We start from the raw sequence: 25,414 nt of genomic DNA on the forward strand, positions 1-25,414 counted from the left end.
AAGAAAGGAAAAGGAAAAAAAAACAAAAAGCGAGAAACAAGAGGGAGGTGTGGGGAAAAAAACATGGTGGAAAAGATAAACAAGAGATAAAGAATCGGGGGCAAAAAAAGGAGGAGAAGAAGAAGGGAAGGCGGGAGAGGGAGGTGTGCAGGGTCCGGAGAAAAACAGGACAGACGACCGCCAGTCGTAGAGACCAGCAGGGGTTCACGAACTTGAAGGCCGCGCGGGCCCCGCAAAACGCGGCACGACAGAAGGTAACAGCTGTAACTAACGGGACTAAGACGGCCTCGAAGGAGGTCTAGGTCAAGGGATTGCGAAGCGTGTTTTCCAGATTACAAGTGGTGGATAACGGGAATTATGTAGAAAAAGACTAGAAGTTGTCAAGTATTATCCATGTAAATTTTAGATTTTTTTCAATAAAAACTTTATTTGTAAAAAAAACGGAACTTATTTTCTGGATATCCCTCGTATATATATTGCATCCAGAACATGTATTTATATATAAAATTAATCATACTATCAGATACAGAATATTTTCTTTTTTGCATTCTCTTAATTTTTTGTTTAAAGAAATTAGATAGGTTCTCTTTTCTTAAACTCAATTAAGAGAGATGCTTAAATCTTACCAGAATATTTATAAAACTTTTTGAATGTATTTAATTGTACTTTGAAAACTTCCTGTAACGATGTTGGTAATGTACGAGATAAAAAAGCGAGTCCATGCTGATCACAGATGCTAATTAATTGACACAAAGATTTGTGCAAAGCTATCTGCAACAGAAATGATAAACATAATTAAAAACGATCTATTAAGATAATAATTAACAAGATATTATAAGAGAAAATATTATACTTTCGACCAAAGCAGAGCTTACTTAATAACACTAATATTTATATGTAGATTTACAAAGTACATAGTTTTATAAAGTACACGCAGTTTGTCGGACTTGTAAAGATATTACCTTAATATAAGATGGTATAGTGCCTTCCACAATTAATTGCAAGAGGTCAGCAATAACATAAGGACTTAATCGGACCATAGCTTTCTTCAATTTTACCAGCGAGTTTGTCAATCTGAAAGAAAATGTCTATTATTTTCTTATCAAATCAATTTTTTCCATAAATAAATTTTAAAATATTGATCATATCGATACTATAGATATATAATGTTGAACATTTTTTAATTAATTGAATTTACTTTGTGATATCGAGCGCATAACATCTAAATCGATGCTCGTCGAATTTATTGGCTACGTTTCTCGATGTATGAACAACGATATTTATTGTGCGTCTGTATAATAATAATAAATTAGGTAATCTGTCTGTTATCAAATCTGTTTTGATTTTGATCAATGTTCTGCATATCGCAAGTACATCTTCGCATGATGATATATTCGCTTCATCGAATGACTTTAAACTGATCAGTATAATAAGATCGACCGTAATGTCAGGAATAAATAAATGTTTCGTATTGATTATATCACGAGACAAATTCAATAGCCCTGACCAATATCTGTGTGGCACATCCAATGTTAATATAGTTTCCAACAGATTGTTGATCGCACTCAAACGCACTTTATTACGTTTAACATTCATATCTATTTTAATTATATTGCTCCAAATGACAAATATATTTGTCCATACTGCTTCATCTTTTTGTGACAAGCTATTGATCTGTATAAACAAGGAATAAGTTGTAAATATGCAAAAATTTAATTACTATGTGTATTAATAAGAATATATTAATAAGAAATATATTAATCACAAATATATTAATCAAAATATTACCGTTTGATCATGCAATAGTCTTAAAAATTCGTAAAATTCTTTTAATCCAGTAGACGTTAATAAGAGTTCGATCAAATTCTTACAAGGATGCTTCAACATTATAAACCATAAGTTGATGACGATATCTTGGATTTCAAACATTTTTCGATGCTGTAAAACAATGATAGATAATTGCACACTTTGTTGCAATAATTTATTATTTGTATTGTTTAAATTTTCTCTTGCCTGTAAAAGAAATTTATTTTTTAATATTCTTCTAAATGCAACACGTAAATTGCAAATATCACATTTAAAAAAATATAATTCCTTTCATATATTACTTACCGTGAATATATTTTTGAGAGTTGCTTCAGTTAATCTTTTTAAAGTGTCAGTAACTTTTCCAGTTTGAAAAGTTACTTTTAACACCGCTGTTAAACATTTTACATCAAAAGCATCATTTATATGTTGAGGTAATAATTTTAAAATAGTTTTGGCTAATTTTTTTTCTGCCTTTTTAAAAATAATTTTTTGTTCGGCATCCAATTTTGATTTAACAATCTCCATACATTCCAAAATAATGCACATTGCTTCCTTGCATTGAATACAACTTTTTATGAGTCTCTTTAAAATACTATACGTTCTTACATTCCGAAAAGAGAGCTCACAAACTTTCGAAAATATTTTATTTTGTAATTGGTTTATTAATAATTTTGGTTCTATATACTGAAATAGGTCGATCCCGATCTTTTCTAATAAATCTAGAAATTTTTTATTGCATATTTTTATTAGCATTATATTAGGTGTAGTAAAAAGAAATCTATTATTTTTCCAATAGATGGCTTTAGTAATCTGTATCACGCGCAGACGAGATACAGATTACTAAAGCCATCTATTGGAAAAATAATGGATTTCTTTTTACTACACCTAATATTTTTGAGTATAAATAGTAATTAAAAAATTAAGTTCAAATATCATACAAATGTTCCGAAGAAATAAAATTAAATTACCTGAAAATATCATATTGCATAATGCCGATACCTTGTCATTCTTTTCATATTTTTTACTAATAAAATACACAACCAAAAATATTAATGTTCTTATATTAGGGCTGAAATATATCGTTGGTAAATGAAGAAATATTTCTAAATATAATTCAGTTTCAAAAGAAATTGTGTTTGTCATTTGCATCCATTGTTCCTGTGATATCTGTTTTTTTAACATTTGTAAAACTTTTAATAATTTATAGTTACATCCATTCTCCATCAACACTTTCTGAAATAAAAAAAAATAATTAAAACAAAATTCACAAGAGATCATTTTACAATTATTAAAGAATTGAAAAATTCCTCAGCATTAAATTATTACTTACAACGTTAATATGTTCGGTAATAGTTAATGAAAAGCTTTGTCCAATTTGGACAAGAAGATGGCTTAAGAGACATATTACAAAGTGTTTATTTTCTTGAAGACACTCTTTATCTAATATATTAAACCATTCATGAAAGTTCTGTTCATTTGATTTCATATCAGTCAACAATAAATAAGTTACTTTTGATATCTCTTTGTCATGTAATAAGGAAAACATATCCGTGTCATGTTTCAAAATAATATTCCAGGAATACTCAAGGCCACCTATTAAACCATGAAGTTTAATAGGTTTATTTGATATACTTAGCTTTAGTCGATGTAAAATAAGTTTATTCTGAAATTTCAATATAGAAATATTATGTGAGTTTCTTGCAAGAGTGTAAAAAATATTTCCAACATAATATGTCAAAAATATTTTCAAATAAATAATATTTCCAATAATACCATGATAGTCTTGCAATTATCTTCTCCAAAATTGGTAATCCTTTGAATTAATTGTTGCCAAGGATCATTCAGAATTGGAAACAGTAATTTTTTTGGCACAGCATCTTTTAATATGTAATATGTAAACATATTTTGTATTTCATTCAATGATTGTACTGCACTTAACAGTATTATGATAATAGTTTTGTTATGACTTAAGCACAATGACTTATTTATCAACAACGATAATGCATTCCCTACTTCATCTAGGCAATTGATAAATTTCTCATGAGTGAATAATATTCTGGTATATTCAAAAACCTGCATACCTTCAAAAAGTGTAATAAGCAATTCTATTGTTGTCTTTAATATCAATGTATTCTTACCTGCAATTAATATTTAAAAAGAGAAGTTAATTTATATTTTTTAATATTGTATCACTTCATAATTTTTTATTATGAATTAATAATTAATCAATAAAATACTTACATGAAGTATTAGACTGCAATAATTCTGCACAATCTGTATTTAAATAATATATTAATGTTTTTAGAGTTGCAACAGTTTGTGAATTCGAAAAATTACTAATCGTTTTTATTAATTGGATTTTAAATTCACTTGAGAAAAAAGCAGATGTATTTATTTTATATGTCTTTTTTGTTGCAACATGTTGCTTTAATGATATTAATAATTGCGAGATGAACTTTTGCTCTCGTCTTAATTTTGTGCTGGTATATAAAATTGCAATTAATAAGTTTGTATGATCAGTAGTTTGTTCTTTCATAAGTATCTTATTTACAATATCCGAAATATTTTTTTCTATCAAAAGTGGATTGATATATGAAACTTGTGTAAGTACTCTATAATGCACACATGTTATATCATCATCCATCAAAATCTCATTTATAAAATTCTGAAAATATTCGGTTAATGTGATTCCATCTATGATATTATCGAAGTCGAGTGTTATATCATTCAATAGTTTGAGGAAAGAATCTAAAATTTCCCATTTATACTTTCCTGAAGAGTTAATTAGATTTCTGAAAAACGTATCCAACAAAATAGTATTTGATTTATATGTACCTATTATGGTATTAAAAATAAACTGGTAAGTTAAAAGATTACTCTGAAGATTTAATGTCTTTATGTTTTCAGATAATACACAAAATAAATCTGAAAACATTGATTGATGATTTCCTTCAGTCTGTTTATTTTGTATAGATCTATTTTTCCCTAGCAGCAATTGTTGAATACACTTATATGCTACTATACTAAGTCGATTTGTATTATCTCTATGTGTGTGATCAACTAAAATACACATAGGATATAAAATATCTTGTATAAAAATTAATCTCAGATCATCTCTCATAGTAATCAGCTGTTCATACATTTGCATCAGACTTTCGATAATAATTATTACAGCATTATTTTCTGCAGATGACAATTTACATGGCTCAAACAGTTGATTTATCTTCTTTTGCATTATATTATCATAGCTAGAACGTTTCAACACATTATTTAACACGGCTTTTATCAATAAGCCTACAATCTTTGGTTTGGTTGTAAAATATTGACGTATACTATTATTAATAAAAATTAAACTGCAGCATTCAAGGACTTCTTCATATATGTTTTTCATATCGGTCTTTAATGTTTGTACAAGCATCTCAACTAAACGTTGTTTGATATCTGTTCTAATATTGATATTGTTAAATTTCAAACAATTATTCAAAGCTTTCCAAGCATGATGATTCGTGACACAAGTTTTACATAGCCACTCCAGAAAAAAATCCTCTTTCCGAATAAGTGGCAGATCAACTTTACAAAATGCAGTTTCCGCTAATTTTAATCGCTTTACTAAAGGATAGTCATCTGAGTTTAACCGCTTTAATAATTCTGTAAAATATATAGATTACATTAAAAAACGACTGCAAAAAGGACGACTGCACATAATTAATATTAAGATGCAGTCATAATAGAAGGAATAAAAAATTAGGAATAAGGAATAAATTTCAACCTTTTAGAAATTAGATACACTGAAATACACGGTTTCTGATAGATTGGAATAATTATTCCTTCTATTCGGGCTGCATCCTTATAATAGGTTATGCAATCACATGTCGATACATATCCTGCAAAAGATATTCCTTCTTACCTCTTGACAATGCCATTGTGACAACTTATACAACTTCTTGATCTATAATATTTGTCCGATGTATGTTTTAAACATAAATTAAAAAAAAATCAACTACTATTCTTATTATTCCCCTGATTGATTTTCCGATCCAGTGTTGTCAGACGCCGGGTTTCAGACGCACATGAGTCCAATGTAGTTTCAGTAACATACTAGTCACTAGTAAATAGGAGATTATTAGAATTGTCGCTTAGAATTGAAAATGTTAAAAATTTTGATATACTTTACATATGTATACATAAATAATATTAATAAATATTATTATATATGTTTACATATGTAAAATTATAAAAATTTTCAATTTTTGAAAAAATTTTACATTATTATTTTTTAAAATTTTAAATTTTTTAGGCGACTAATGATCTCCTATTTAGTAACGGTACGTTACTGAAGCGACATTGGACGCGCATGCGTCTGAAACCCGGCCTGTTTAATGGCTCCTGCACAAGACAACCAATGAACACATTAGAAGCTGTAATCTTATTGGCTATCGCACACATTTTGCGGCGCGACAAGCGTCCAGTGTGCAGAAGCCATAAGGGTGAAATCACACGTGCGAAAAACAACGGAATAGATGCATCATAGAAGCAACCAATCAGCGTTATTCCGAATAAATAACGCTAATTTGTTGTTTCAATGACGTATTCTCTATTCCGCAGCTCTTTTCCGCACCGTATGATTTCATCCTAATACTTCTGGTATACCAGCGCGATGTCCAATGAGTGTACAGCTTTATCGATGTTTTTATTCTAAAGGTATATTCTCATTGGATATCGCGTGTCGCGCACGAACATCGCGCTGATGTGCCGGAGCCATAATAACATTGTTCCCAGAAAAAGAGTCATGGTGCGATCTCATGGTGCGGAATTAGCGCAATGCGGAATTGGCGGAACGCTCGTAATTGGTCACGACTTTATTCCATCGATTTCGCCGTTTTCTATTGCGCAAATTTATTTCTTTTGCGGATTCCGCCGATGCCTGCATGTGTACATATATATACTTATAAAAACCTCGTTAAGGTTTAAATGAAGAAAATTGTCTCCTACAAGCGCATGGTTAATCAACATGTTGAGGCATGTTCGGATTCCCATCAATTAATTAAGTCTCCAGATAAATACGGAGGTCAATATAGTCAGAACACGAATGTCGTGTACAGTATATAGTATACAGAAAAGCGAAAATATAAATATAAATCAAAATTAAAATGGGTACACAACATGAAATCGGGGCAATTGTCCCTGTATGTATATAATTTCCGATCCGTAGGAATTTAATTTCCTATGTCCCATAGAACGAAAATCAATGCAAGCCAATAACAAGCACTATTCCGGTGGATCTAATGAAACTAATCTACGGGATCTACGGGAAGGGATCTTGTGATTGGTCGCTAATTATGCATTCCGGAAATTCGCGCCATGGACATAGGAAAACACATTTTAGTGGAATGGAATAGATGGAATGAAGCCACGACTAATCACAAGTATTGGGTCATTTAAAAAGTATCCGCGGTACTTTGTCACTAGATATATGACCATCAACACACATCTAGTGATAAAAAACCGCGGATACTTTTTAGATGACCCAATATATCTAGTGACAAAGTACCGCGGATACTTTTTAGATGACCCAATATTTCGTCAATTCCGCATTGCGCCAATTCCGCACCATAGGATCGCGCCCTCAAGCTGGAAACACAATGAAAAGCATAGGCAATAGGAACAGGGAATAAAAGATTTCAATCAGAAAGCGTCTATTATTCATAGTTTTTGATAAGTTGAAATTTCTTATTCCCTGTTTCTATTACTTGTGCTTTTTATTGTGTTTCCAGTTTCACAATACCACAACACAACTATTAAGGTGCCTTTTCATGTGTAGCACGCTGCGGCCAGCAAAAGTATCACGTGATGCCAATTTTTTATAATTGCTTTCGCTGCATTTGCTGCATAGAAAAAGAATAACAGCAATAGCATATGTATTAAAGTTTAATCCTAAATATGTGTCTTTTATTTGCTCAGCTCGAAAATTAATATGGAAAACTTAAAATTTATAATTATATGGCAACTGTTAGGGCCGATTGTTCCACCTTTTGGTAAATTATATTATATTTGTAACTTTTAAGTTACAAATTGCTGCCGCAGCATGCTATATATGAAAAGTCAGCTTAAGACTACGTTCCTCTTCAAGGAAGATTTTACTTTATATGCTATACGTTATGTGTATTAGGGATCGGTCTCACCAACTCCAATTAGCCTAATCGATCGATTAAGTGTTAACAGTGATTGGTCAATTCTGCTGAACAACAAAAGCAATTGATCAGTTCCAATGACTACATTTACATGGCACTCTTAATAACATCCGTAGTTATAAAACTGGCTAATCACAGTCGATCCATTCCTCCAAAGAACAGCTATGATTGATCAATTTCATAACTACGAATGTTATTAAACCCGATTAATCGTGCTGTGTAAATGATTACATTTATAGCACCCTTAGGGCCGATTGTTCCATCTTTTGGTCAATTTTATCTGTTGGATAAGCAGCAAGATTAATCACATGCGCGGATTACCAGATTTACCTCACAGGTTTACCAAAAGGTGGAACAACCGGCCCTGGGTAATCTTGCTACTTACCTAACATGTAAAATTTAATATTGTTCGTTTTGTCTCTCGGGAGCTGTTCGGGGTCACTCCGAACAAATCCAGCATACTTGAAATGTAGGATTCATACTATGTACGTCATACAACGTCCGACATTCATCGTAACAATGAAAAAGAATATACCAATGACAGCGAGCGCTCACTCAACTGTTGAATCCGTTGAACGCAGCCAATGGGTGCATTTAGTACTACAATTGCTTACTGAACGCTCAATGAGCTTTTGTATCTGTTTGGTCTATATTTTTAGTTCTAATGGAATATGCCAATCAATACTGAATGCACTCAATGAATGTCAAATGTCGTATGACGCATATCATACGTAATGTGAATCCTATATTTCGAGTACGTCGGATTTATTCGGAACCCTCTCGAACAGCTCCCCGAAAGACAAAACGAACAATATTTTTATCTAAAGATGGAACAACCGGGCCTTAGGACTGCCGCACACAAAATTTCGCAACAGTGACTGTAAGGCCGGAATCAGACTATGCATTGAAGATTTAGATTGAAGATTAAAAATTGAAATTTCACCAATAAGGACAGAAAGAAATTTTGACTCTTTTTGTTCTGATTGGTCAAACTTCAATCTTTCAATTTTCAATCTCATTCATCAATGTGTAGTCTGATTCCGGCTTAAGGGTGTCGTCCCATGAGCGGAAATTTACAGCGGAACGAAACAGTGAAACCAATCACAATCGTAGAAAAAAAGCAAAGTGACATTAATGACTGCAGAATTATGACTGGTCGCTGTTCCGTTCCACTGTAAATTTGCGCACATGGGACGGTACTCTAAGGGTGCGATTACATGGAGCGCGAAAATGCGGAAATGCGGAAGACAAAATTAACTAAATTTTACTAAATTTCCCGTCTTTCCGCGTGTTCTGTTCCGCTTATTTTTATCCTAATATTACATGGAGTGCAAATTCCGTGAGGTTAGTTTTTATAAGTATACGTATGTCATGCACACGCACACATGCATGCATCGGCGGAATCCGCAAAAAAAAATTGTGTAACAGAAAACGGTAGAATCGACGGAATGAAGCCATGACCACAAGTGTTCTGTTTAATTTCACACCATTTGGGACCCTAATAACGTTTTCCACTGGAAAAACTGATGCAAAAAGCATTGAATTTAACTTTTGCTCCACTGTCTTTGAAGTCAGTAGAGATCAGTATAAGTTGAAATTGAGATTGTATTCGTGTTATGATATGATATTACATTATTGTAATTAATGTCATAACAATCCAGCAAACGAGAATGGATTAAAATGGATTGAAAATTTTTTCTGTCCAAATGCGTATTTTAAATAGCGAATACTTTTTTTGGATTTAATTAGATTCAATTGGGTTCAATTAGATTCAATTGGATGCAATTGAAAAACTGCATTTCCTATTCAAAATTTTGAATTGAGTATTCACAATTGTGTTTGTGTGCACAGAAAAAGCTAATATTATTTTTAGATTGAAAAGCATAGAGATATGCTTCATGCAATTCTTATAAATGAATAAAAATGCATTCAGGATTTTTCAAAAATTTCAGATTTTTCAAAATTGCTGAAATGGTATTAATTTCCCCATCCCATTTAAAATACTGCTAATTACTTTAGAGACAAGTTTCACAAGTTGTAAAATTATTTCAAAAACTGGAAAGAGAATAATTACAGGATTTGCACCTTTTTTCTGATTTTTAACAAAATTAAAGTAAAGATGACTAATTAACTTCATTTTATTAATAATACTTCAAATGTATAAATATATGTTCATATTATTTATGCAAATATTTTCAATTTTCTAAGTTACAGTCAAATTGTTATATCAATAAAATACGTTTATTTTTGTTTCAGAGTACAAAAAATTTGGAAAAACGGATGATAACATTAAACTTTTCCGCGGGGCTGTACGAACAAAATGCAACAACGCAAAAAAAAATCACAAACGCTATAAATATAAGCGCCTCTACAGCGGATAAATGATTATATTTCACAATATTGAAATCGAACTCTCGAAATTTAAACAATAATGATTAACAATGGGCAAGTGAGAGTATAATTATAATCAACGCGGTAATTTGTGCGCAATAAGTTTGTTTATTTGTTTATTTCAACCTTACATTTGATCAAAGATTCGAACGTTTCGGTTTAATTTAAGCCATCGATCTTTATCGACGTAACTTAAGTATATATAAACAGTGATTATATATACTTAAGTTACGTCGCTGAAGATGCAGATTAAATGTAAGGTTTAAATAAATAGACTTATTGCGTACGAAAATATAAAAAAAAAAAATATATATATATATATATATATATGTATACATGTGTGTATATATATATATATATATATATATATATATATATATATATATTGGATCATCTAAAAAGTATCCGCGGTACTTTATCACTAGATATATGACCATCAACACACATCTAGTGACAAAAAACCGCGGATACTTTTTAGATGACCCAATATATATATATATATATATATATATATATATATATATATATATATATACATATATATATATTTTATATTTTAATGAATTTAAGCGAATATTATAATATGTTAAAATAATTTCTATAATATGATCTGAACAATAGAATAAAAAGAAATACAAAGAAAATAATATAAAAAATATAATCAATATAATGATTAACAATTAAATGTGAGTAATTATAATCAACGCGGTAATTCGTACGCAATAAATGTATACAGATACGTGTATACAGATTTTTGAAATCTTGCATTAATTTTAATTTAGTTCCTCCACATTTAAAAAGATACAATAGAAGTTTAGCTCTGTACAATAGTCATTCTAGAAGACTTCATAGAATACAAGTAAATAATGTGAAAGCAATTTTGCAATTGGAATTGAAGGACTCATATCATCACTTGCATTATATTAGAATGAGCATCTTTGATTTTTTCTTTAAAATCCATAATGTTTTGCCAGTCTCCATAGTTTGCGAATTTTTTAAATATTTAGACAATGTATTAATAATTTTAACTTTTTTCAACATACAAGGAGAAAGATAAGAAGATTCTATGGTTGAAGGAAAAAGATTTGAAAAATAAAAGAGCAAATATTAAACCAATTTCTTACGTTTGTGCTTCTAATAAGGAATTGCAAAATAAAATTATATCTAATGATGTTCTTAATGACAAGTCTTAACAAATTATGAAAAATATATATATTTCGGCTGAACTGTTTGGAGATGCGGCTCCTTTAGATTTTTTAAATAATAAATGGTTCCTCAATTTGAATAATATTGACATTCCTATAGAAGTCCAGTATCTGCTTCAGTTGGGGGAAGGCTTTGGCCTTCCTATTAAAACATAATATTGATAGAACATTAATTGAGTTCATTAAGAATATTGAAAATAATATTATCGGTCGTCAAAATAACATAATAAATTTTGTTAGAAATAATACTGTTTCAATTCTGGAGAAGTTTCAGAATGATTTTCCTAGGACTGGTTCGAATGATAAATTATTATTTGATTGGATTAAGATAACAAAAATATTTGTTAAAAATCATCCTGAAATATTAATTTCTAAAGCAGATGAAGATAATGTTACTGTTGCTTAAAATAAACTAGATTATATATCCAAGATGGAATTGATACTTTCAGACAATAATATATATGAGATGATAACTAAAGATCCTACAAAAAGATTTACGAGTGATTTACGTAACATGCTTAGTAAGTAGAAAGGAAAAGGGTTAATAGATGACTTGACATTTCGGAAGTTGCGTACGACTGATGGGATCATTCCTAGAGCATATGGTTTAACGAAGATTCATAAACAAAACTATCCTCTTAGAATCATTGTTTCATCTTTAAATAGCCCATTATATAATCTATCATTGTTTCTGCATAACATCATTAAAGATTCTATACTTGAAACTCCTAGTTGTGTATAAAAAATAGCTTTAACTTAATTAATAAACTTAAAGATGTTAAACTGGAAACAGATTCTATGTTGGTTTCCTTGGATGTGGTATCTCTATTTACTAATATACCTATAGATTTGATAATGTTGTTGGAAGGTGGGATGCTATATCTAAGAAAACTAAAATTCCTTTGGATGAATTTTTGATTGCCTTTTGGATAGTTTTAAATTCTACGGTTTTTATCTTTAATAAAAAAAATATACAAGCAAATATAACTAATCTGTGCTTCGCGGGTTTTCTCCATGTCTTGGTCCATTCTTGATGTGCCAACGTTTCGTGGGCCTTGCAGTCCACTTCATCAGGGCGAGGAGCAGCCTGATACTGAGCTGTTCCTCCAGGTCCTTCCTTTTTATGTTACGCTACTTGTTGAGATGGGAGATTTTGGTGGAGGGGGGGGGGGGTTAGAGTGATGGGGGAGACAGATAGTGGAATCTTGGTCGGTCTTTGCTGGTCGGGAGGATGGTCTTCCATATCTTACTTATGTTATAGCCATTATCCCTGTTTAGATTGTTAGGGTGTTTTTGTATTTCTATGGCTTCTCTGTATTTTCTTGGGAAGTATGATGTGGTGTTGGTTATCGTGGTTGCTTGGTCAAACAGTATTTGATATCCTGTTTCGACGTTATGTTCTGATAGTGCCGACTGTGTGACGTGTTTCAGTCTAACGTCTCGTTGGTTCTTTTATCCGTAGGTTTACCATTCTCCCGGTTTCCCCGATGTATACTTGTCCGCAGGAACACGGTATTCTGTATACTCCTGCGGAACTGAGTGGCGGTCTTGGATCTTTGGGGTTTTTTAAGATTTGTCCTATCTTCTTGGGTGGTTTGTAGATAGTTCGGATATTGTGTTTGTTCAATATCCTGCCGATCCGGTCTGTAGTTCCTTTGACGTAAGGGAGAATGGTTAGAGTCCTGTCGTCTGTTTGTGTGTTCGGAGCCGTTGTCTTGTTTGTGTGTTTGTTGATTATTTTGGTTATGTCTTTTTTGTCGTGTCCGTTGTTTTGTAGGGCCTGTTTTAGATGGTTTATTTCTGTCCGTAGATGTCCTCTGTCGGAGATGGCGAAGGCTCTGTGTACCAGTGAGTTTATTACTGATTGTTTTTATGCTGGGTGGTGGTGTGACTCAGCATGTAAGTATCTGTCCGTGTGTGTTGTTTTTCTGTACACTTGATGCCCTAGGGTGCCGTTGGCCTCCTTTGACACCAGCACATCTAGGAATGGGAGTTTCCCGTTTTCCTCTATGTCTATGGTGAAACGGATATTGGGGTGTTGTTTGTTGAGGTGGATGAGGAATTTTCGGAGTTCAGATCTGCCGTGTCTCCATATTACAAATGTATCGTCTACGTACCGGAACCAGACTTCTGGTTTCTTTGGGGCTTTCCTGAGAGTCTCTTTCTCGAAGTGTTCCATGAAGATGTTAGCGATTACAGGAGAAATCGGAGAGCCCATAGCTGCTCCTGATGTTTGTTCGTAGAAATGGTTGTCGTAGGAGAAGTACGTGGTCGTTAGGCAGTGCTCTATTAGTGGGATGAGGTCGGAGGAGACTTTTTGTGAGGTTTTTATTATGTTAATCGTATCTTTTATTGGGACTTGTGTAAACAGGGATTCTACGTCGAAGCTAACGAGTAGATCTGTGGGCTGTAGTCGGATTTCTTGAATTTTATGTATAAAGTCCGTTGAGTTGGCTATGTGTGATTCTGTTTTTCCAGTCAGAGGTTGTAGTGTTTTTGCTAGGAAGCGGGATAGGTTAAATGTCGGGGACTTTATGGCGCTAACAATTGGTCTGAGGGGGACGTTGGGTTTGTGTATTTTTGGTAGTCCGTATAGTCTCGGTGGGAGAGGGTTTGTGGGTTTTAATGTTTTTTTGGTTTCGTTTGGGATGTTGCTTTTTTCCACAAGGTCCCTGGTGTTCTGTGTGATTGTGTTGGTTGGATCCTTGTCAAGCTTTCTATACGTTTTATCCGAGAGCAGACCTTTCATTTTTTTCTTGTAGTCTGATGTGTTTATGACTACTGTCATGTTGCCCTTGTCGGCTGGCAGCACGATGATGTCTGTGTCCCTGTTTAGGTCTTGTAGGGCCAATCGCTCCTGTCTGGTGATGTTTGATGACAGGGGTTTGGCCTTGGACAGGACGTTGGCTACCTGTCTGCGGATATCATCTGCCTGCTCTGGAGGAAGCCGATAAATGATTGACTCTATTTGGCTGATTATTTCCTCTTTTGGAACCTTCTTAGGTGCCACCGCGAAATTTGGGCCTAAAAAAAAAGGCCTAAAAAAGGTCCTAATTTCGCGGTGGCACCTAAGAAGGTTCCAAAAGAGGAAATAATCAGCCAAATAGAGTCAACCATTTATCGGCTTCCTCCAGAGCAGGCAGATGATATCCGCAGACAGGTAGCCAACGTCCTGTCCAAGGCCAAACCCCCGTCATCAAACATCACCAGACAGGAGCGATTGGCCCTACAAGACCTAAACAGGGACACAGACATCATCGTGCTGCCAGCCGACAAGGGCAACATGACAGTAGTCATAAACACATCAGACTACAAGAAAAAAATGAAAGGTCTGCTCTCGGATAAAACGTATAGAAAGCTTGACAAGGATCCAACCAACACAATCACACAGAACACCAGGGACCTTGTGGAAAAAAGCAACATCCCAAACGAAACCAAAAAAACATTAAAACCCACAAACCCTCTCCCACCGAGACTATACGGACTACCAAAAATACACAAACCCAACGTCCCCCTCAGACCAATTGTTAGCGCCATAAAGTCCCCGACATTTAACCTATCCCGCTTCCTAGCAAAAACACTACAACCTCTGACTGGAAAAACAGAATCACACATAGCCAACTCAACGGACTTTATACATAAAATTCAAGAAATCCGACTACAGCCCACAGATCTACTCGTTAGCTTCGACGTAGAATCCCTGTTTACACAAGTCCCAATAAAAGATACGATTAACATAATAAAAACCTCACAAAAAGTCTCCTCCGACCTCATCCCACTAATAGAGCACTGCCTAACGACCACGTACTTCTCCTACGACAACCATTTCTACGAACAAACATCAGGAGCAGCTATGGGCTCTCCGATTTCTCCTGTAATCGCTAACATCTTCATGGAACACTTCGAGAAAGAGACTCTCAGGAAAGCCCCAAAGAAACCAGAAGTCTGGTTCCGGTACGTAGACGATACATTTGTAATATGGAGACACGGCAGATCTGAACTCCGAAAATTCCTCATCCACCTCAACAAACAACACCCCAATATCCGTTTCACCATAGACATAGAGGAAAACGGGAAACTCCCATTCCTAGATGTGCTGGTGTCAAAGGAGGCCAACGGCACCCTAGGGCATCAAGTGTACAGAAAAACAACACACACGGACAGATACTTACATGCTGAGTCACACCACCACCCAGCATAAAAACAATCAGTAATAAACTCACTGGTACACAGAACCTTCGCCATCTCCGACAGAGGACATCTACGGACAGAAATAAACCATCTAAAACAGGCCCTACAAAACAACGGACACGACAAAAAAGACATAACCAAAATAATCAACAAACACACAAACAAGACAACGGCTCCGAACACACAAACAGACGACAGGACTCTAACCATTCTCCCTTACGTCAAAGGAACTACAGACCGGATCGGCAGGATATTGAACAAACACAATATCCGAACTATCTACAAACCACCCAAGAAGATAGGACAAATCTTAAAAAACCCCAAAGATCCAAGACCGCCACTCAGTTCCGCAGGAGTATACAGAATACCGTGTTCTTGTGGACAAGTATACATCGGGGAAACCGGGAGAATGGTAAACCTACGGATAAAAGAACACCAACGAGACGTTAGACTGAAACACGTCACACAGTCGGCACTATCAGAACATAACGTCGAAACAGGACATCAAATACTGTTTGACCAAGCAACCACGATAACCAACACCACATCATACTTCCCAAGAAAATACAGAGAAGCCATAGAAATACAAAAACACCCTAACAATCTAAACAGGGATAATGGCTATAACATAAGTAAGATATGGAAGACCATCCTCCCGACCAGCAAAGACCGACCAAGATTCCACTATCTGTCTCCCCCATCACTCTAACCCCCCCCCCCTCCACCAAAATCTCCCATCTCAACAAGTAGCGTAACATAAAAAGGAAGGACCTGGAGGAACAGCTCAGTATCAGGCTGCTCCTCGCCCTGATGAAGTGGACTGCAAGGCCCACGAAACGTTGGCACATCAAGAATGGACCAAGACATGGAGAAAACCCGCGAAGCACAGATTAGTTATATAGAAAGCACCCATGGAAGCATCAAGAAGATTATACAAGCAAATATTTGGGACCCCTATGGGGTCACCCTTGTCACCTGTGGTTGCAGATATGGTTGGCAGGACTTTGAAAAAATGGCTATCGGAATGCTGCCCTATCGACTGCTATTTTATTATCGATACGTTGATGATATTATCTTTGCTGCTCCGTCTGAGAATGTTGGTGATGTTTTGGATATTTTTAATTCGTTGCACACTAGACTGCAGTTCACTATGGAGGTTGGCTTTGATAGAAAAATAAGTTTTTTAGATACTATGTTGATTATTGAAGAACGGAATCTTATTTTTGATATATACCGTAAAGCAACCTTTTCCGGTAGATTTCTTAATTTCCATTCATACCATCTACTTTAACATAAAAGAGATGTTATTTATGAAGTTGTGGACAAGATTTTTTGTTTGTGTCATTCGAAATTTCAACGAAATAATTTGATTGACGCTATTGAGATTTTTTTACAGAATGGGTATCCGTTACGTTTTATTTTTTCGACTATTCATAACAGAATTAAATATATCACATTAACAAGATTAATAATTTGAGAACAAGGATGACATGGAGAGATTTTTTACGATTCCATATGTCAATACGATTTATACCTATTGTTAACGTGTTTAATTGTAAATTGGCTTTTATCATTCCTAACACATTAAGAAGTTTCATAAAGAGAGGAAAGGATGATTTGGAACACGTTCAGAATCAAAATATAGCCTACAAAATATCTTGCGAGGATTGTGATGTCAGTTATGTTGGCCAAACTAAAAGACAATTAAAGACCAGATTGCATGAACATGTTTCTGATATCAATATAAGTTCAAAATCTCCATCAGTGATTTCCAACCATCGTATTGAGCAGAATCATAACTTTAAATGGAATAAAGTGGACATAATAGATGTGAAATCTTCATATAATAAAAGGTTAATACCGGAAATGGTCCATATTAAAAAACAGAAACATGGAATAAATAGACAAAATGACACGGAGTCTTTGTCGTATTGTATTCTGACATTATACATTCTTTTTCTCCTACCTAATATCTTCTCTCTTCCCCCCCCCCCTCCTATTTTGCCGTTTTCCGTTCTCGATAATGTTTTTCTGTTTGACATTTCGTTATTTGACATCGTGAAAGTCAGATGCTTGTTACCTTTGCAAATTTGCTTATAATAACTTATTAAATAAAAAGACTATTATATTGTACGAAATGGACTACAATCTACATGCGTTTTTCTCGTTGTTTACTAATGGACTCTTAACACATTTACTAAAGTACATTATTATATTACTAATTTTTATGTAATTAATATTAATTCTTTTTGTTCATGGTTACTTTTCCAGAATTTTCTTTTGACTTTGTTAATTCTTGATAAAAATGACTCGCATCCTATTACACAAAATGATAAATTTGATATTAAGGAATTATAATATTGTAAGATCATGCGCATATTTTTAATTTAGAACGATGTTTATATATTTTAAGATTACATTTTGAAAATGACTCGATTGGAGTTGAAACGTTTGTTTGTTATAATTTGTTTATTATAATTGTTTTGCATTAATTTTGCTTATTTAAATTAAATTTCTTTTATACGTTATTGACTCTTTGCCCTTCTTGTGTACTACTTTTATATATACATATATATATATAATAGTCTAGATATATATATATAACCGGGTGTCTCATAGCACCCGTACCACCCTTTTAAAAGTTAGGGATGTGTTTGTACAAAAAATGTTCATACAAATTTTGCAGATTTCGGGTACTATCTGATGGGAATCGATCTTTGAAATTGAACTTGATATCGACCCTTGGGCATAACTCAAGGTCAAAAGTAACCGTTTTACAAATGTAACCCTTATTCCTGACATCACAAATGAAAATAGCGGAAAATTTTACGGTCCGATCCGTTATCAAGCCTATTCCAAATTACCCTTAGAGGTCATGTGGAGGTCAAGTTACTTTTAGAGCACCCGTACCAACCTTCAAAAAGATATGGATGTGTTTGTACAAAAAATAGTTCAAACAATACTAGGTATTTACATAGCTATGATGCATCCATCTGCTGGTGAATTTGAATTCTACCTTTAGATTCATTTGTAGTCGTGTACATCGATTTTTAAAGATTCCTAATTATCAAGATCTTGAACAGTCGATGCCGCCTGTGTCAGCGTTACCCAAGATGTACCACGTGGAGGTCACAAGGTCGGACTTACACCTCGTCGGGGTGCTTTTTTAAGGTGGTTCCCCTTGCCGTCACCTTTGTTCGTACGCATGTGTTCAGTCTAGATTTTCGAAGTGTCCTCCACGTGCATGTATGCAGGCTGTTATTCTTCGTTGAAAATCATCCGTCACCCGTCGAATTTCGACAGGATCTAGAGACTGAATGGCTTCTCGAATTCTGTTCTTCATGTCTTCTGAAGTCGTAGGTCGTTCGCGGTATACGAGGTCTTTTATTCTTCCCCACAAATAAAAATCCAAAATTGTAAGATCAATTGGTGATCGTGGTGGCCAGTTATGTGGACCATATTTACCTATCTATTGGCCGCGAAATATGCGGTTCAGTTGTTGACGAGCAATGACAGACGTGTGGGCTGGACATCCATCCTGTTGAAACCACATATTTAGACGTAGTTGAAGTGGAATATCTTCAAGTAAACGTGGGAGTTCGTTTTCGAGTAAATCGACATACAGAAAACGGTTTAGATTTTCTTCAAAGAAAAATGGTCCGACGATATGCGTATCAACAATTCCGCATCAAACATTGACTTTCCAGATACGTTGATGATCGATTTCTCGATACGAGATTATGTGTGTTCACTTCGCCGTCACTTTTGAAAGTGCACTCATCAGAAAACAAGATACTTCTATGGAAAGTAGGTAATTGTTGAGTAATCCAATTACAGAATATCAGTCTTTGTCTATGATCGTCCAATGTCATAGCCTGGTGAAGTGACATTCGATATGGATGAAATGAATTTTCTCGCAAAATTCTACTGATAGTGCTTCTACTTATTCCACTATCTCTTTCTCGTCTTCTTAAAGAATCGGTAGGATTTACAAGAGCAGAAGCAATTATATCAGATGCCCGTACTGCACGAAGCGGACGATGAATTTGCATTTCTTTATTATAATCCGGTTGGACGATATCTTTTTGAATTATCCGCCGTTGCAAACGACTGAAAACATTGCGCGAATGCGGTGTACGATCGGGATATTCATTTCGCCACATTCTTTCAGCTTCGCGAAAACTTCCAGCCCTACCCAAAACCGACAACATTAACGCAGCTTCTTCGCTTGAGTAAGACATATCTACCTATAAATGAATAATAATCCCCGAATATTGAAATACCTAAGTACCTACCTACCTAGGTATAAAACGCACCTAAAAAAAACCGACAGTTTATAAAACTCTTAAGCGAGCAAAGGGAGAAAAGCAAAACAAACAAGTAAGTTTAGTTCAGTTCAGTTTAGTTGAGTTCAGTTCAGTTCAGTTTAGTTTAGTTTAGTGTAGTTTAATTCAGTTTAGTCGATTTACTCGAAAACGAACTCCCACGTTTACTTGAAGATATTCCACTTCAACTACGTCTAAATATGTGGTTTCAACAGGATGGATGTCCAGCCCACACGTCTGTCATTGCTCGTCAACAACTGAACCGCATATTTCGCGGCCAATAGATAGGTAAATATGGTCCACATAACTGGCCACCACGATCACCAATTGATCTTACAATTTTGGATTTTTATTTGTGGGGAAGAATAAAAGATCTCGTATACCGCGAACGACCTACGACTTCAGAAGACATGAAGAACAGAATTCGAGAAGCCATTCAGTCTCTAGATCCTGTCGAAATTCGTCGGGTGACGGATGATTTTCAACGAAGAATAACAGCCTGCATACATGCACGTGGAGGACACTTCGAAAATCTAGACTGAACACATGCGTACGAACAATGGTGACGGCAAGGGGAACCGCCTTAAAAAAGCACCCCGACGAGGTGTAAGTCCGACCTTGTGACCTCCACGTGGTACATCTTGGGTAACGCTGACACAGGCGGCATCGACTGTTCAAGATCTTGATAATTAGGAATCTTTAAAAATCGATGTACACGACTACAAATGAATCTAAAGGTAGAATTCAAATTCACGAGTAGATGGATGCATCATAGCTATGTAAATACCTAGTATTGTTTGAACTATTTTTTGTACAAACACATCCATATCTTTTAGAAAGTTGGTACGGGTGTTCTAAAAGTAACTTGACCTCCACATGACCTCTAAGGGTAATTTTGACCTAGGCTTGATAACGTATTCGGACGTAAAATTTTCCGCTATTTTCATTTGTGATGTCATGAATAAGGGTTTACATTTGTAAAACGGTACTTTGACCTTGAGTTATGCCCAAGGTCGACCTCAAGGTCAAATTCAAGGTCACCATCAGATAGATCTCCCGAAATCCTGCAAATTTTGTCTGAACCATTTTTTTGTACAAACACATCCCTACCTTTTAAAAGGGTGGTACGGGTGCTCTGAGACACCCGGTACAATAAAAAGTACTACGTAATTTATTATCGTAATCTACACCAATGTACTCACCACGGTCTTCGCTTCATAAAGATCCATCGTATACAATTACACGCAATCTCCATGGCTTCGCGAGTATATCGAACTTAACACAAATTTTAGAACTCGCGCGAACAATGAGTTCGAGAAAAATTTATACAAACTAATGAACAATGCGGTTTTCAGCAAGACCATGAAGTGCGCAAGAATGTGCGCAACGTCGACGTACGATTTTTAACGCGTTGAGATGGGAGATACGGTGCAGAGGCAATGATCGCGAATTTTCATAGTTATAGCATCTTTTCGGAGTATATATATATATATATATATATATATATATAAGGTATAGTAACAAGATATCCATTATTTTTGCATGAAGTTGAAGGCTTTATTTAGTATAGTTAGAATGATCCGATTTAGGTCAAATATACACCGTTTTGTTCGATAACTTGTTGCCATTTTGAAGGTAATTCCATTATGCCTCTCTCATAGAAACCCTCGTCCCTATTGGCAAAAAACTGGGACAGTCGATTTTCACAAGCTTCTCTTAAGGCGAATTTTTCACCAGCAAAATCATTCGCCATAGACAGGAACAGGTGATAATCACTTGGAGTCAGGTCCGGACTATAAGATGGATGCATAAGAACCTCCCAACCAAGCTCCCGGAGCTTCTGACGAGTCACTATCGATGTATGTGGCCTTGCGTTGTTCTGATGGAACACAATTCCTCTCCTATTGGCCAACGCTGGCCGCTTCTGGGCGATTGCTTCCTTCAGACGGTCCAATTGTTGACAATACAGGTCTGAATTAAGAGTTTGACCGTAGGGGAGCAGTTCATAGTAGATTCTCTGCCAATCCCACCAAACACACAGCAAAACCTTCCTGACCGTCAATCCTGACTTGGCCACCGTTTGCGCCGCTCATCGCGATTTGACCACGATCGTTTTCGCTTGACGTTGTCATAAGTGACCCACTTTTCATCACCAGTCACCGCTTCAAAAATGGGTTGATTTTGTTGCGATTCAGCAGCGATTCGCAGATGGAAATTCGGTCCATGAGGTTTTTTTGCGTTAACTCGTGTGGCACCCATACATCGAGCTTCTTTTTGTATCCAGCTTTATTCAAGTGGTTCCAAACGATTTTTTGTGCAATGTTTAGCTCCTGGGCAATCGAAACAGTGCTTACATGACGGTCAGACTCGATGATTTCCATTATTTTATCGACATTTTCGACAATTGGCCTTCCAAAGCGTGGTGCATCTTTGACATCAAAATTATCGGAACGGAATCGACGAAACCAAAATTGTGCGTGATTGGCTGTTACAGTATCAGGATCATAAACACTATTCACATTTTCAGCTGCCTGGCTTGCGTTTTCTTTATCAAAGAAAAACTGGTCTTTATAAAAAAAAATATGACGTATTTTCTCTTTGCTGGTGTCCATCTTTGACGCGCGCTCAAACAATACTGAGTCAAGCAATCGCAAAACTGTCTGAGAAGTTTTTTTAGTACGAAATCTTATCTTTCTAACGTCATCTAGCGTAACCCGATCGCACTTATGCAACGCGAGATACAGATTACTAAAGCCATCTATTGGAAAAATAAGGGATTTCTTTTTACTACACCTTATATATATATATATATATATTTAAGTATTTTGTACATTATGTTTAATATATATTTATGTATAGTATGTAATTATGTACACATGTACGTATGTACGCATAAACGTATGTATAAACGTATGTATAAACATATATATGTTACACATATATATATATACGTACGTTCATACATATGTATGAACGTATGTATGAACGTACGTATATATATATATGTGTATGTATATACGTGTGTACGTATAATATGTGTAATGTATATAATATATTTATATTTAATATATTTACATGGGAAAAAAATAATTAAACAATTTGTAATAAATTTTATAATAAATTTTACTTTTTTTTTATAACACATTATCCTTGTGTATTAAGAGTTGTGTGAATTATCCAATTTTAGCCATTTCACATAAACCGTGTCTCTTTTTTTTATGCAACACTTTTTCTAGATATACATCAGGATTAGCAACGTGATGCAACTCATACTCGTAGAATCCTCCAGCGACCGGTTTTCCACGGTAATCTTCTAGAAGATACGGGATTAGTTTTCTGTATTTTGATTCTAAATATCTCCGTGGTCCAATTTGGGGTGTAACCTTTCTCAAAGAGTCTTGAATTTGCTCACACGTACCAAATCACCCACTTTGAATCGTGCGAGTACGACAACCTTTACACTATGTTTAAGAGTTTGTTGACGATCGTGGGAGTCACATCGATGGATCGCATACTGATAGTTCGATGCTTTCACACGTTGTACTCCGACACTATACGCGGTAGCAAGTCGATCCATTTATAATTTCCATCGTGCGTAAATTGTTTTCACATATCATTTTTCAATATTTGATTGAATCGTTCGACAACTGACGCCTTCATTATGGAATACGTTGAATAATGATATATGTTGTGTTTTTTCAATAGTATTTGTACGTTTGCATTGTAAAATTCTTTTCCTATATTGATTTGCAAATTTTTCGAACATCGTCTCGAATTATCTTCATGATTGCTGTAGCCATCTCATTTCCACTTTTTGTTTTGAGCGATATGGTCCACGCGTACTCAATATATCGATAATGGTGAGAATGTAGTGATAACTTTGTTGAATTGTGTGTAAGGGCGCATCTCAACCACATCAGCCTGCCACAAATCATCCTATCCGTAAACTATGACACGTTTACGTAGAAAATTTCTTCTCGCTAGAGCGTGCAGTTCTTCCATCAGTCGCCACTTTTCGAGATTTTTCTTCTCAGACATGTTACGTTATAATTATTGCTGTATAATGTGAAAAATATTACAAAGATTTGACGTAAACGTTGTTGGTTGATATTTCGATGTCGACTAAAAATGATTGCATATCCTCATTTCAATTTATAATCAAGTTAGCTTCACGAAGTTCCTCGATAATAGACAATATTTCGTTATCGTGAGCGTTGTGATCTGCCTGACGCGATGCCTCAAGCAATCGGAGACGATCCACTAGCTCGCTAGGATCATCCCAATAAACATAATCGATTTTATTGTCATTTAGGATCATGGTGTGTGGTATTATACCTTTTCTAACACTTTTACCTGACTTGTTGTTTAGTTTCCAGGCACATACACCCGTTTCAACTTTTATTTTACCTGACACCCAAGGTACTATTATTAAGGGTTTGCATTAAAAGTCACTGTTCACGTTTAGATGGCAGTAACTGCGTATGCTATGGTCAGAGACATCTGCTACTTATATCATTTTTAAATGTGAACATTTCCTACTAAAATTCAGTCAACAGACGTCATATTGTTTACATATGTGCTTTTCTATAACTAAATTAAAATGGAACGTGATAAGTTGTTTTTCCGATGTGTACTTTTACACTATTTTGATTTGAAAAAAAGTGCAGCTGAAACTCATCGATTGCTTGCGGAAATTTATGGTGAATCTCCTCCATCGGAAACAGTATGTACAGACTGGTTTCGACGATTCAAAAGTGGTGATTGTGACGTTCACGACAAACAACGAACAGGTCAACCGAAAAAATTCGAAGATGAACAACTGCAAGCTCTATTGGAAGAAAATCCAGCTCAAACACTCAAAGAATTGTCTCGACAACTGAAAGTCGATAAATCAACTATTTTTCGACGTTTACAAGCTATGAGAAAGATTCAGAAAGAAGGAAAATGGCAGCCACATAAATTGACCGAAAATGCCATTGCCAACCGTTTAAACATCTCAATTTTTTTGCTTGCAAAGCATAACAAGAAGAGTTTCTTGTGGCGTATCGTGACCGGCGATAAAAAATGGATCTTTTTCAACAACCCAAAACGCAAAGAATCATGGGTTGATCCTGGCCAACCATCAATATCGACTCCAAAGCGAAATATCCACGGTCACAAAGCAATGCTCTGTATTTGGTGGGATATGGAAGGTATTATGAGCTACTTAAACCGAACGAAACAATCACCACCGAGCGTTATCAACAACAATTGGAACGTGTGAATGATAATTTGATGCAAAAACGACCATCAATTGCATCAA

The 25,414-nt window shown here is 34.9% G+C and overlaps 3 protein-coding genes across 6 annotated transcripts; 1 reads left to right on the forward strand and 2 right to left on the reverse strand.

Moving 5' to 3' along the window:
• Positions 1–400: 400 nt before the first annotated feature.
• On the reverse strand, positions 401–6,171 carry LOC105146274 (uncharacterized). Of its 4 annotated transcripts, none has more exons than XM_087409520.1 (12): positions 6,075–6,171; positions 5,717–5,914; positions 4,051–5,457; positions 3,891–3,947; positions 3,583–3,686; positions 3,140–3,472; positions 2,778–3,042; positions 2,113–2,528; positions 1,789–2,013; positions 1,199–1,674; positions 963–1,074; positions 401–771 (listed from the first exon to the last, which is right to left on the reverse strand). In XM_087409520.1, exons 2-12 carry the CDS (start codon positions 5,730–5,732, stop codon positions 616–618), a joined length of 3,567 nt encoding a protein of 1,188 aa, XP_087265646.1. In that variant the 5' UTR covers positions 5,733–5,914; positions 6,075–6,171; the 3' UTR covers positions 401–615. The 4 variants fall into 4 exon arrangements, with proteins under 4 accessions (XP_087265646.1, XP_087265645.1, XP_087265643.1 ...); XM_087409519.1 differs by having other exon boundaries at positions 3,583–3,827; XM_087409517.1 differs by having other exon boundaries at positions 3,583–3,947.
• An 8,708-nt stretch (positions 6,172–14,879) lies between these two features.
• LOC147908445 (uncharacterized) lies at positions 14,880–16,496 on the forward strand. Its single transcript, XM_087409411.1, has 2 exons — positions 14,880–15,733; positions 15,830–16,496. The coding sequence occupies exons 1-2, from the start codon at positions 14,880–14,882 to the stop codon at positions 16,494–16,496; spliced, it is 1,521 nt and encodes a 506-aa protein (XP_087265537.1).
• A 5,772-nt stretch (positions 16,497–22,268) lies between these two features.
• LOC147908446 (histone-lysine N-methyltransferase SETMAR-like) lies at positions 22,269–22,724 on the reverse strand. Its single transcript, XM_087409412.1, has one exon. The coding sequence runs from the start codon at positions 22,722–22,724 to the stop codon at positions 22,269–22,271; it is 456 nt and encodes a 151-aa protein (XP_087265538.1).
• Positions 22,725–25,414: the final 2,690 nt, after the last annotated feature.

Source organism: Acromyrmex echinatior, chromosome 9 (genome assembly GCF_024713525.1).
Source record: "Acromyrmex echinatior isolate Ae372 chromosome 9, ASM2471352v2, whole genome shotgun sequence".
NCBI lineage: Eukaryota > Metazoa > Arthropoda > Insecta > Hymenoptera > Formicidae > Acromyrmex > Acromyrmex echinatior.

What these genes read in the sequence shown, in the direction of transcription:
- LOC105146274 (XM_087409517.1), bottom strand. An exon ending in CTCTCAAAAATATATTCACG is followed by an intron (nt 2,014 to 2,112) that starts GTAAGTAATATA and finishes TTTCTTTTACAG; the next exon opens with GCAAGAGAAAATTTAAACAA. An exon ending in CTATACCATCTTATATTAAG is followed by an intron (nt 772 to 962) that starts GTAATATCTTTA and finishes TTTCTGTTGCAG; the next exon opens with ATAGCTTTGCACAAATCTTT.
- LOC147908445 (XM_087409411.1), top strand. Translation starts at nt 14,880, where the DNA reads ATGACAGTAGTCATAAACACATCAGACTACAAGAAAAAAATGAAAGGT. An exon ending in GGCACCCTAGGGCATCAAGT is followed by an intron (nt 15,734 to 15,829) that starts GTACAGAAAAAC and finishes ACTGGTACACAG; the next exon opens with AACCTTCGCCATCTCCGACA.
- LOC147908446 (XM_087409412.1), bottom strand. Translation starts at nt 22,724, where the DNA reads ATGGACACCAGCAAAGAGAAAATACGTCATATTTTTTTTTATAAAGAC.